Source organism: Myxine glutinosa, chromosome 2 (genome assembly GCF_964187855.1).
Source record: "Myxine glutinosa chromosome 2, kmMyxGlut1.1, whole genome shotgun sequence".
NCBI lineage: Eukaryota > Metazoa > Chordata > Myxini > Myxiniformes > Myxinidae > Myxine > Myxine glutinosa.
The window spans coordinates 113,541,337-113,552,467 of record NC_136262.1 but is presented as its reverse complement, the minus strand read 5'-3'; the positions used below and the strand labels follow the sequence as shown (position 1 = coordinate 113,552,467).

Genomic DNA, 11,131 nt, shown 5'->3' with positions numbered 1-11,131 from the left:
TTTTTGAGTTATGCGAATAACATACACACACACACACACAGACATACATACAAATAAATACACAGCGATCAAAACATAACCTTCCGCTTTTGCGAAGGTAATAACTATACTACAAACGAGGCTACATGTTGCTTGTGTGACTATCTATGGGGGGCAACCTTTAAACTTTATTGAGCTCACTGTACAAACCTCAAAACCCAAGCAGTATTAATATCGTTTTGTAATAACATTAATATCATGCTATTATCGTTAGTTTTGTTATTCGAAGCGGACTTGGAAAAACGCCACGACACAGCCAACTTAATATGGATATACACCTGAACACGCAACCCATTGAGGGCAATGGTGGGGAAAACCCGCTCGGGGGAGAAAACCCCCCTTGCGGAGGGGGGCAAGTGAATGCGCTACAACCTTCATTGTGTAACCCTTAATCATCCTGTCAAGTTTGGCTGCGATTGGATAAGTAACAATGGAACGTATCGTGGTCAAAAAATCATCAGACAGACACCAAATTGCGTATTTTAGATTGCGATTCTCAAGTTTTCGTAAACGTGTACTTCTTCAGCGACAACACTGAAATACGGATACATTTGCAACACTTTTGTACCCTATTCACCAACCTGTGATACACTTCCTAGCTCCATACCGTCTCACATTCCTTTGGACGGTCAAGGTGCCATCCCACCAACACTCCTCGTCATATGCAGCACATTTCCTTGACATGGCAGGAAAAGGCCCAATGTTTGAGAGTGGGGGGGCCAATGTTTTCCCGTTGAATTCAAATGTTAATTTGTGGACACTGGTTGGGTTGTCTTTAGGGATGATAGAAGTTGTAGAAAAAATATGTCTCCATTTTTTTCAAGTTCTTTATAGCGGCCATTTTGGATTATCAAAATGGCGTTTGTTGAAAACCGAAATTGTCATTATCTTGGCTTCTAAATGACCTAGAGTGTTAATTTTGGTGTCCAAATGTACATATTTGCGGATACTTAATCCAATAAACACACATTTATACACCTACATATGATCAAAAGGGTTCTTATGGCAGCCATCTTGGATTTTCACGCACTTATGCCAACACATATATATATTTTTTTCCATCATTGATATCTGGTCGTTGTTGGGCCATAGATATCAGCCTCAGACCAAGCCTCGTCAAGACCACTGTCCTCTATGGCATTCCCAGCAGCCCTCAGTGCAGCCATCACAGTGTGCATCTCCCCTAGTCGCAGTACCCACTTGCCTTTGCAGTCATCTCTGGTCATCTCCAGCTGTTTGGCTCGCTCATACAGGGCCATGTCTAAGGTGATCACTGTCTTCCTATCGGGACCCATGACCATGCAGTTGATTTGCTGTGTCTGTTTCAAGACTGTTATCAGTGTTTGCCATTCATGGGCTGGTGCTGCTACCAATGGCAGGGCGTTGACCTCTGTCAGAGGCTTCGAAGAGGAGAGCAGTGAGTTGTAGGCTGTCCAAGTTGGGATATCGTGATGCTTGATCCTACTGCCAGGTGGTTGTTTTGGATCGTGGACGAGTGACCCAACAGGGTCAGCATGCTGGGGTTCTGCAGCTTGCAGCTGGTCATCTGGTGGGATGATGTCGTCTTGTACGTCCTCAGCTTCAGCTGTTCGCATGATTGTGCGTTGTTATTGTTACATACGTTAATTAAAGGGGAAGTCCCCCCCCCTTCCCCTCCCCTCCCCCTTCCCTCCCCTCCCCCTTCCCTCCCCTCTCCTCCCCCTCCCCTCCCCCCTCCCCCGTTCCCCTCCCCTCCCCCGCCCGGCAATGCCGGGTACTTCCCATGGCCAGCTGTACGTGGGCTGCTCGAGGGTTGGAAAACCAAGCAATCTTTATGTCTTGGCACCAAGTAAGAAAACCAGAATAATTGTTAATTGTTACAGACACGACTTTGATGTTAAGGTGGGCCGAGCGGAATGGCCGTCGTGTCCGCACAGTTTACCCGATTATGCTCGAACGTTGACTAATCGCGCTACGCTAGATCAATTGAGGAAAGGACACACGGCTGGATTAAAAAGAACACGACACCAGGGATTCAGTTCTCAAGACCTCCGGAGGAGGTTATATTCGTTCGGAAGGTTAGATTACAACTACAAGAGGGACAGCATAGAAAGACAAGCACTTAGACACACTCTTATATTATTCCCAACAGACGACAGATAAACGGGACAAAAGGCTGACTCACACGGGGATTGATGGCAAGGAAAGGCAGGCAGTTGATGGCTCAAGGTGCACTCTTGGCTCAAGGCAGAATCGACTCGGTCCGGTCCAGAGATGCAGGGAGGTCACAGCGCTCGGAAGGCGACGTTCTTTCTCCAAGCTGGGGGCGCATCTCCCAGCGATGGCGGAATGGTGCATCTGGCTCTTTGGGCTTGTACGTGACTTGGCGTTTTGACTTGTAGCCGTACATGATGTTCTGACTGATGGTTATAACATCTCGATGAATAGTGGCTGAGCGCATAGTCTCTGGCTCAATGCTCGTGGCTGGTCCTTCCAGTATCCAGCGGAGGAAAGCATAGAGTACTTTGGGTACATGCTTTTCAGCATCATCAGTGTTCATTTCTCCTTCAAATTGCCATGGGTGCTTGTTCTGACAAGCAATGGCACTGCGGAGAACAGAGGCACTCTCAAACAGTTGTTCGATGTTTTTTTCATTTGTCTTCGTCATTGCATCTTCGACAGCTGCATCACGCACGGCAGTGGAGAATACACAGTCTGACTCGTTTCGACGTTTTGGTTTCATGAAGTGAACGTCATCAATGTGAGAGTTGATTTTCTCCTTCATGCCTTGGGTAGTAGGTGATGGGACATTGTGCACACCATTATTGTCAAGAATCCTGGAGTAAACCGACTTCAGGTCAGACATGTTGAGAATTTCACCAGCTTGGAGTAGAGAGCGAACAAGGCTGACAAACTCAATGTCTGCGGCTATTTTGATAACATTAGTTTCTTGCAGTATGTGTTCTTTGTCATCACTTGATGTCCCACTCTTGGGAGCACGTTGGACATTCTGCACCCAGCATGGGAGATGATACTTGACGTCGATCGCATGAGCATCATGTGCACTGATGGCAGCACTCAGCTGAACTTTCCACTTGTGGTTGCTGCCTTCTTCAACAGCTTTCTTCAGCTGTTTACCTGCGTTGAACGTGCATACAACATGTACACTTTCCTTAGTGACCTCTTGACAGAAGAAACAAAGGTCTCTGTTGAATGGAGTTGATGATGAACGTTTGAAGCGAAGAGTCTCGTCTTGCGTAGAACCTGAGGTACTTGCAGCGGCAGGTGCAGAAGAAGGACGTCCACACCTCTTATGAAGATGCTGGGTGTCGCCATGTTCGCAGGCTTTCTGGTGGCGAACTCTAGCACGCTCCAGGTGAGCAGTGTTGCATGTAGATCCATAACATGCCCGGTGCCACTTTGCTTTATTGTTCCTCAAGTCAGTGGCAGTGAAACAGCTTAATCGTTCGCTGATCTGTTTGAAGTCGGCATCACCATATCGTGCCCTCTCCTGGATGAACTGGAGAAACTTTGCATATGAGCCCAGTGCTGGCTCAGTCACTAGTGCACCTTGGGGATCCTGGCACTGAATGCAAAGTGTGAAATCAGTTTCTTTCTTGGTTTTCTTGCTTTTTGGCTCCATCATAGCTCAGGGTCACGAATCTGGAACATACAAATAACAAATAACAATTAAGATAGATGTGCATTAAGTTAGATTTTGGACACTGGTTCGGCTGTGCCATAAAAACCTATTTTTATCCCTTGTAGGTTATTAAAGAAGGTTTCATTCAATTCTCTATCCCCAAAAATGTACAACTGGACACCAGAATCGAAACTCTAGGTCATTTAGAAGCCAAGATAATGGAATTTTACGTTTTCGACATCCGCCATTTTGAAAATCCAAAATGGCCGCCATAAAGAACTTGAAACAATTGGAGACATATTTTTTCTAGAACTTATATCATCCCTAAAGACAGCCCAACCAGTGTCCAAAAATTAACAAGCAATTTCACCGGGCATTTCAATCTGCTACATTGGCCCCCCCACTATGGACTACAGAAATGATATCTGGTCCTTTTGAGGGAGTGCAAGGAGGTAGGGGGTGGGGGCCCAGTTATTTAACTTTTACAAATCATGATTAATTTTTGCCAAAACATTATATTCTCAGATATCTCTCTAGCTTGTGAGACCTTAAAAAGCCATTCTCGGTCCTTCACCTTATATGCCCTGGGGTTCTGTCACCTCACCTGTCCTCACACGACCCCTTTTCCTCACCTGGGCCTGTTATCTCTCTCGGGTGCCAGGGGTCCAATAAAACGATAAACTTGGTCTGGCAGTCAATCAACATTGTGTAGCTTTACCTGGCGCTGGTAACCGAGGCAGGTGGAGTGACATGACGGAAGAGCGTTTCCCTCTTATCGCGAAAGATAAGTATTATGTCAATATAACGGCCTTTTACTGCAACTATAACACTTTGTTTTCATTTTCATCATTTGATCTGAACTGAAGGATATATATGTATATATAAATAAATGTATACATAAATATACATAAATATAAATGTATACATAAATATATATAAAGATATATATAAATAAATAAAACATATATATATATATATATATATATATATATATATATATATATATATATATATATATATATATATATATATATAAAAATATGTATCTATAAATAAATAAAGGTTTAATATGGTATATATTTATATAACATCTTTATATTTATGATATATCTATATATATTATGGTATATATTTATATATCATATTTATGATATATCTATATATATATGATGGTATATATATATATATATATATATATATATATATATATATATATGGTTTAGTACCAAATACTGATTATGTCCTGCTTGTTCAATTAACTCGTCTTAAATTCTCCCTTTAGTAACAAAACGTCCTATAAAAATCCTACAGGAAGGTACTCGTACAGGATACTCCTCTATAGGACGTTTTGTTAGGAAGCAGAATGTTATATTTGCAATAAACAGCGAATGTATGAATGATGATGCTCCAGACGGAGTGAAACATCATTTTAAAACGTCTACCTCCTCATTCGTACATAACACAGTGTGATCCGAAGGGATAATAAGGAATTATGACCTCAAACAATCATGAGCCGGAAGCAGCCTTGCAGGTACGCGCAGGTGACCTGCAGCAAAGATCCACGTGTGGAAAGGCAGCAGCCAATCAGAGCACTCTTCAATCCGGGCCCATCGTTTATTGGTCTATGAGCGGAACGGCGAATTCGCTCTCAATATTCCGACCAATGATCAATGAATGCGCGCGCGGCCGTCGACCAATGGGGAAGCGACAATTAACGTCACATTGTGCTCCAATCAAAAGCGGAACGTGTGTTGGCCTCGTGACACGGGAAAAAGCAGCCGCCAATGGTACGTCGCCCTGCTTATGACGACTTATTTTAATGACCATTGGGCGTGGCGCATTCCCGTGACGCAGGTTTCGTGCTGACGAATAGGAGCGCCGTATTCCGAAGTTAATCGCCTCGCACGTGGACGGTCGCGTGTTCTCATTCTCACTTCTCGAGGCCAGGTGTGCATACGGGAGTGAAAGGGGATTCCGAATGCCAAATGAAGAAAACGCGCAAAATTGTTTATACGAGGTGAAAGAAATGTTGCAAAACGTGCGCGAAACGTCCTTGTGACGTGTCGTCCTTTACACGAGAGGTTGTGTATAAATTTTGTAATATAAAGTTGGAGCAAACTTTCATTAAAGGTAATAATTGTTATTAAAATAAGAAAAAAAAACGTTTAATTAATTTTATCGAATCACAACAGGTGAACAAAAATCCATTATTACCCCCAAAACACGTTTGTCCTCCCAAATAAAGACAGGTACAAGGGATGGTTAATTGGAGGTCAGGTTGGGGTTAAAAGGTGTAAAAGTACAAAATGAGTTTCATTCTTATATAAGAGCGCGAAATACGAGCTCAGGTAAGTAGAGGGCTGTGACGAAGAGACGGACAGGTAGGTTGTGGTGGATGGGATTAAGAGAATAGGGAGGTGGATCGTGGCAGGATATGGGACAGGGAGGGGAGGGGAGGGGAGGGGCGAGGTGGGGTATGGGATGAGGTTAGAGGGGGAAGAGGAAGGGCTTTGTGTCCTCCCCAGGAGTTACTATAGGTATTATTACCTGAGTGCGAGCAGGTATGTGAGAGGAGGGAGAAGAGAAAGGTGACCATGGTCATATGGTCACGATAGGTTAAGTAATTCGGACAGTGGGACGAAAGCAGGCTGTCTATGAGTGACGGACACGGATACACGATACAAAACCCGTGTCCGTCTCGTTCGTCCCCTCATCAAGAACGACAATCGGACCATTTGTGAAATCTGATTGTAAGTACAGGTGATGTGGTGCGTGTGTGTGTGTGTGTGTGTGTGTGTGTGTGTGTGTGTGTGTGTGTGTGTGTGTGTGTGTGTGTGTGTGTGTGTGTGTGTGTGTGTCCGTCCATCTCTTCCTCGAATTATTACATTGATCCGAGGATTCATTCCCCTTGTTTAACCCGGTAAACTACCAATGAGTGAAGTTATAAAAGTTCGGGTCGAGTCGGGACGGGATAGAAGAGGCGGGGTAGTGGGGGATCCCAGATAGGTGTGGGTTGGGGAAAGGGGGTAGCGACTGATAGGTGGGGGTTGGGGTAAGAGGGAAAGGGGGGTGACGACTGATAGGTGGGGGTTGGGGTAAGAGGGAAAGGGGGTGACGACTGATAGGTAATCTAATTGGGAGGGAGAGTGGGAGCAAAAATTACAAATCTGAATGAATTCAACGTAAATGCAGGAAAAGTGAAGGAAGAAATGTGAATGAAATGAGAGGACTCATGGGGTGTATCAAGAGAGTTACACGCAGAAGAACACAAGAGAGTGCACGGAGGTAATGATGGGAGTTTGGGGGGAAAGCATCTCTATGGGGACCAGGCATATGTCATATGGGATTGACCAGGTGAACGAAGGGAATGTTCGAGAGAATGTGCATCGAGTTTGGGAGAGGAAATGTAAGGATTTGTGGAATATCTGATGTATCACTGTGAATGTTTCATGACTGCAGTTTGGTCCGAATGAGGAGTCAAGAGGAGGTGTGAAATCATTTGATGACCTTGGAGGGGAGAGAGGGTAAAGGTGGAGATGAGGTGTATCTGTTCGTAATGTGGTGGAGAGGGGGTAAAGGTGAGATGAGGTGTAGCTGTTCATGGGGTGGGAGAGAGAAGGTAAAGGTGAGGTGTAGCTGTTCATGGGGTGGGGAGTGGAGGTTAAAGGTGGAGATGAGGTGTAGCTGTTTGTGGGCTGGTGGAGAGAGGGTAAAGGTGGAGATGAGGTGTAGCTGTTCATGTTGTGGTGGAGAGGGGGTAAAGGTGAGATGAGGTGTAGCTGTTCATGGGGTGGGGAGGGGAGGTTAAAGGTGGAGATGAGGTGTAGCTGTTTGTGGGGTGGGAGAGAGAAGGTAAAGGTGAGGTGTAGCTGTTCATGGGGTGGGGAGAGAGGGTAAAGGTGGAGATGAGGTGTAGCTGTTCATGTCGTGGTGGAGAGGGGGTAAAGGTGAGATGAGGTGTAGCTGTTCATTGGGTGGGAGAGAGAAGGTAAAGGTGAGGTGTAGCTGTTCATGGGATGGGGAGAGAGGGTAAAGGTGGAGATGAGGTGTATAACTGTGGAGAAGGTTGTTCTTCAGTGGGGAGGGGAAGAGAGAAATTGAAGGATCGAATGGAATGATGAAGAGAAGGTGAGGTCGGGGGATATTAAGGAGGTTGTGCGGTTTGGGGGTTTGGCATAAGTAATCGTTGTGGATTATGCATTAATCATTTTTATTATATAAATTAATTTATTGTATTTGTAAATGTGTAGTTTGATCTCAAGCGAGAAACATTTTAATATCACGATTGTATCCTGAAATTTTGGGGTTGGCGGGATGGGCCCTGGACTCCAAGATGGATGCACATTCACATGACCTATCCTGTCTAGCCTGGGTTGGAATCCGACCCACCTACAAACTGTCATCCTAGTGTTTTACAGGCAGGGTGATGCATCATTGTGTGTGTCTTCCCTCTGATGGATGTTAAGCCGGGTGTCCTGTCTGCCGCAATAAGTTGCTGGATGTCAAAGACCTCACGGTGTCCTTCGCAAAGAGTCGGCGAGCTATCGCAGGCACCCTGAATCGATCACAAATTCATTCCCGAACCACTTAGTCGAATGTCATGCCTGGCCAGCCGGTTCATGAAAGACTTGGTCAAAATAATTCTCCCAGCCAACCCCACAAAAAGGTGGGAATAATTGGGGCAGTCAAACAAGAAAATGATCCTGAATTGTATTGATTCTCTCTCCCTACCTGTCTCAGCCTTTTCGCTTTCAACAAACTGAATCACCTTGTATACCTTTCCCATCCCGACTCCAAGCATCGTTCATTACTCCTTAGTGCAACTGACACATTTCAGTTCCGAAAGCTCCATAGTTTGCCACATATCACCATTTGGTGGTTCGCCATTAGTTCCCTCCTAAACAGGTTAATTCTATCAACCACAACTACCTGTGTTCCTCTTCACGCAGTGGAGTAATAAATACTCGATGATAAGGCAACGATATTGCCACTTTGATTTGTGACTTTCAAAAGAAAAATCATTCGGCAAATTTCACAATTACGATGTGTGATATGGAGTTTTGATTTCCTGTACAAGGAGTTCCAGGAAATACCTGGACGACCTCTAATATTAAGGCCTACTCAAAAAGGTCTCCAAAAATGAGGCCCTTCGCATGTGGAAACTCGACTGCCTTTTCTGCATTTCAAAGTAGTGAATCTTGCCGAGGACGAGAATTTTATCATTAACTCATCTTTTTTAGAGGTGGAGTGCGTATAATGTGCTGTGGATCACCTGGGGAGAATGTACAGTTAATGACGAATAATGCCGACAAAGTGTCCTAAAGGCCTTTGTACTCTCAAAACAAAGTTATCGCTCTGAAACCCGCCCACATTGTACAACATTGTTACTAAATTCCCCTTGGTTGTGCTCAACCTCAAGAGGAGGCGAGCCATCGCCGGCACCATTAATAAATTACAACTACCTGTCCTAACCAGCAGAGGGCGCTACATCAGCAGCACAGCCACACCCTCAACCAATGATGATACCTGCACTCCTGTACTGTATACGAAATAAGAAGAAGACCGAGAGTCTCGAGATCTGTGGTGTGGTTCGGGAGGAATGAATGGACGATTCCTGAAGACACTGGTCCTCATATTTTTGGGTCTAAGTGATGACGGCTTTCAACATTTTCCAGATTTAAAATCCAGGTTGAATTGCAAATATCTTTTTTGTAATGTCGAATTTGATATTGAATGCAAAATTATGACGCTAATTTAATGCTGGGAAAAGCTGCGTGCCGGGTGTGACGTAATTTGTAAACACATTTAAATGTATAGTATAGGTTATCGGTCCTGCAGGAGAAATATATTTATATTTTTGGGATACAAGGTCGAGGCTCGTGTGAGAGCTAACATTGATCACAAAAAGACAAACTGACACATAAAACGTAAAAAAATATATCATAAAGGGAGTGGGAGAGCAAGATGGAGAGCAGGGACATCAGGAGATCTGTGGGAGGGAGAGGGCTTGGGGAGAGGAGGCCGTGGGAGAGGTAAAAAAAACAAAAAACATGGACACTTCTAGGACTTCCAGGAAAGAAGTCGGTATTTCAAAAAAGTGGGGTGAATTAACGGGGGTAGAAAAGATCAAGGTTTTGGATGGGGGAAGATAAGAGATGGTGGTGAACAGCTGTTTTAAACACCTGGAGGGATTGAAGAGAGTGAGGGAGTTTGTTCCAGAGGCGGGAGAAAAGAGGCATGAAAGAGTGAAGGTGAGCAGAGAGTCTTTATTTTGGCAATTTCACCAGAAGAGGGTTGCAGGCAGATCTTGTGTGTCCTGCAGGAATATTTGAGGAACAGAGCCCAAAGAGAGCTGGGGGAGCTAGGCCGGAGAGGAGTTGGTAGAAGACAAAGACCACCAACCTGCCTACGGTGAGTTGGTGAAAGGCCCTCACAATCGGCTTAATTGTGGGAGATTCCAATGATTCTGAAAGCTTTGGTTTCAACAGCGTGAAGGCGAGCTAGGTGTGAGGCAGGAGCACCGGCCCAGATGAGGGGAACAGAACTCCATTGAGCTGCGGATGAAAGCCTTGTATGTGGTGAGGAGCTCAGGTGTGCCAAGGAAGAACTTCGCACGATGGAGGATGCCCAGTCGGCCCTCGCTTTGGAGGCGACTGGCTTTGGAGGACAACTTGGAAATGTGGTTTTCCCAAGAGAGATCATGGCAGATAGTGAGACCCAAAAGCTTGAGTGACAGAACTTCTTGAAGAGGATTGTTGAGAAAGTAGATGGGAGGGTTGTCCAGTCGGTCTTTTCGGAGACATAGTGAGAGTGTGAATTACATGTACATTCATTCATCAGAGACATAGTGAGGTCATCTCTACTTTGCAGATAATGTGCATTCCTCATATAAAATCAGTTTATAGTAAAGTTTGACATTAACATTTGATGGTCTCCGTATAACTTTTTTTTTTTTTTTTTTTTTTTTTTTTTTTGTATACAAGATCGAGGCTCGTGAAAGAGCGAACATTAATCACACAGAAAGACAAACCGACACACAAAACATATAACATCGGGAGCGGTAGACAAGATGGGGAGAGAGGGGGAAGGACACAAACACAACATTTGAGAGCAGGGACCGAGAGACATGGAGACATCGAGAGATCTGAGAGAGGGCGAGGGCTTTGGGGGGGGAGGCATGGGAAGGGGGCGGTGGGAGAGGTATAAAACATATGGACACTGCCAGGACTTCCAGGAAAGAAGTTGGAATTTCAAACAAGGTGGATCTGGGGTGAATTAGCGGGGGTAGAAAAGATCAAGGTTTTGGATGGGGGAAGATAAGAGATGGTGGTGAACAGCTGTTTTAAAGACCTGGAGGGAGGAGTGGGATTGAAGGGAGTGAGGGAGTTTGTTCCAGAGGCGGGAGAAAAGAGGAATGAAAGAGTGAAGGTGAGCAGAGAGCCGAGATTTCGGCAGTTTAACCATCAGAGG

General features: G+C 44.8%; 2 protein-coding genes across 7 annotated transcripts in view; one reads left to right on the top strand and one right to left on the bottom strand.

The window, feature by feature from the left end:
• Positions 1-2,052: 2,052 nt before the first annotated feature.
• On the bottom strand, positions 2,053-5,228 carry LOC144890636 (uncharacterized). The gene is made up of 2 exons (XM_078771435.1): positions 5,159-5,228; positions 2,053-3,681 (listed from the first exon to the last, which is right to left on the bottom strand). Exon 2 carries the CDS (start codon positions 3,662-3,664, stop codon positions 2,261-2,263), a length of 1,404 nt encoding a protein of 467 aa, XP_078627561.1. The 5' UTR covers positions 3,665-3,681; positions 5,159-5,228; the 3' UTR covers positions 2,053-2,260.
• Positions 5,229-6,186: 958 nt separating this feature from the next.
• Positions 6,187-11,131, top strand: part of LOC137421400 (period circadian protein homolog 2) — a 144,047-nt gene continuing 139,102 nt past the window's right edge. For 2 of the 6 annotated variants that reach the window (XM_068107425.2, XM_068107423.2), the window contains exon 1: positions 6,192-6,411. The gene's annotated coding sequence lies outside the window, so the exon portion shown is untranslated. Of the gene's footprint in view, positions 6,412-11,131 lie in introns of all 6 variants that reach the window. The other 4 variants (XM_078771432.1, XM_078771431.1, XM_068107424.2 and 1 more) reach the window with 3 other exon arrangements.

Bases quoted from the DNA above. Each gene is read 5' to 3' on its own strand.
- LOC144890636 (XM_078771435.1), bottom strand. From the start codon at position 3,664: ATGATGGAGCCAAAAAGCAAGAAAACCAAGAAAGAAACTGATTTCACA.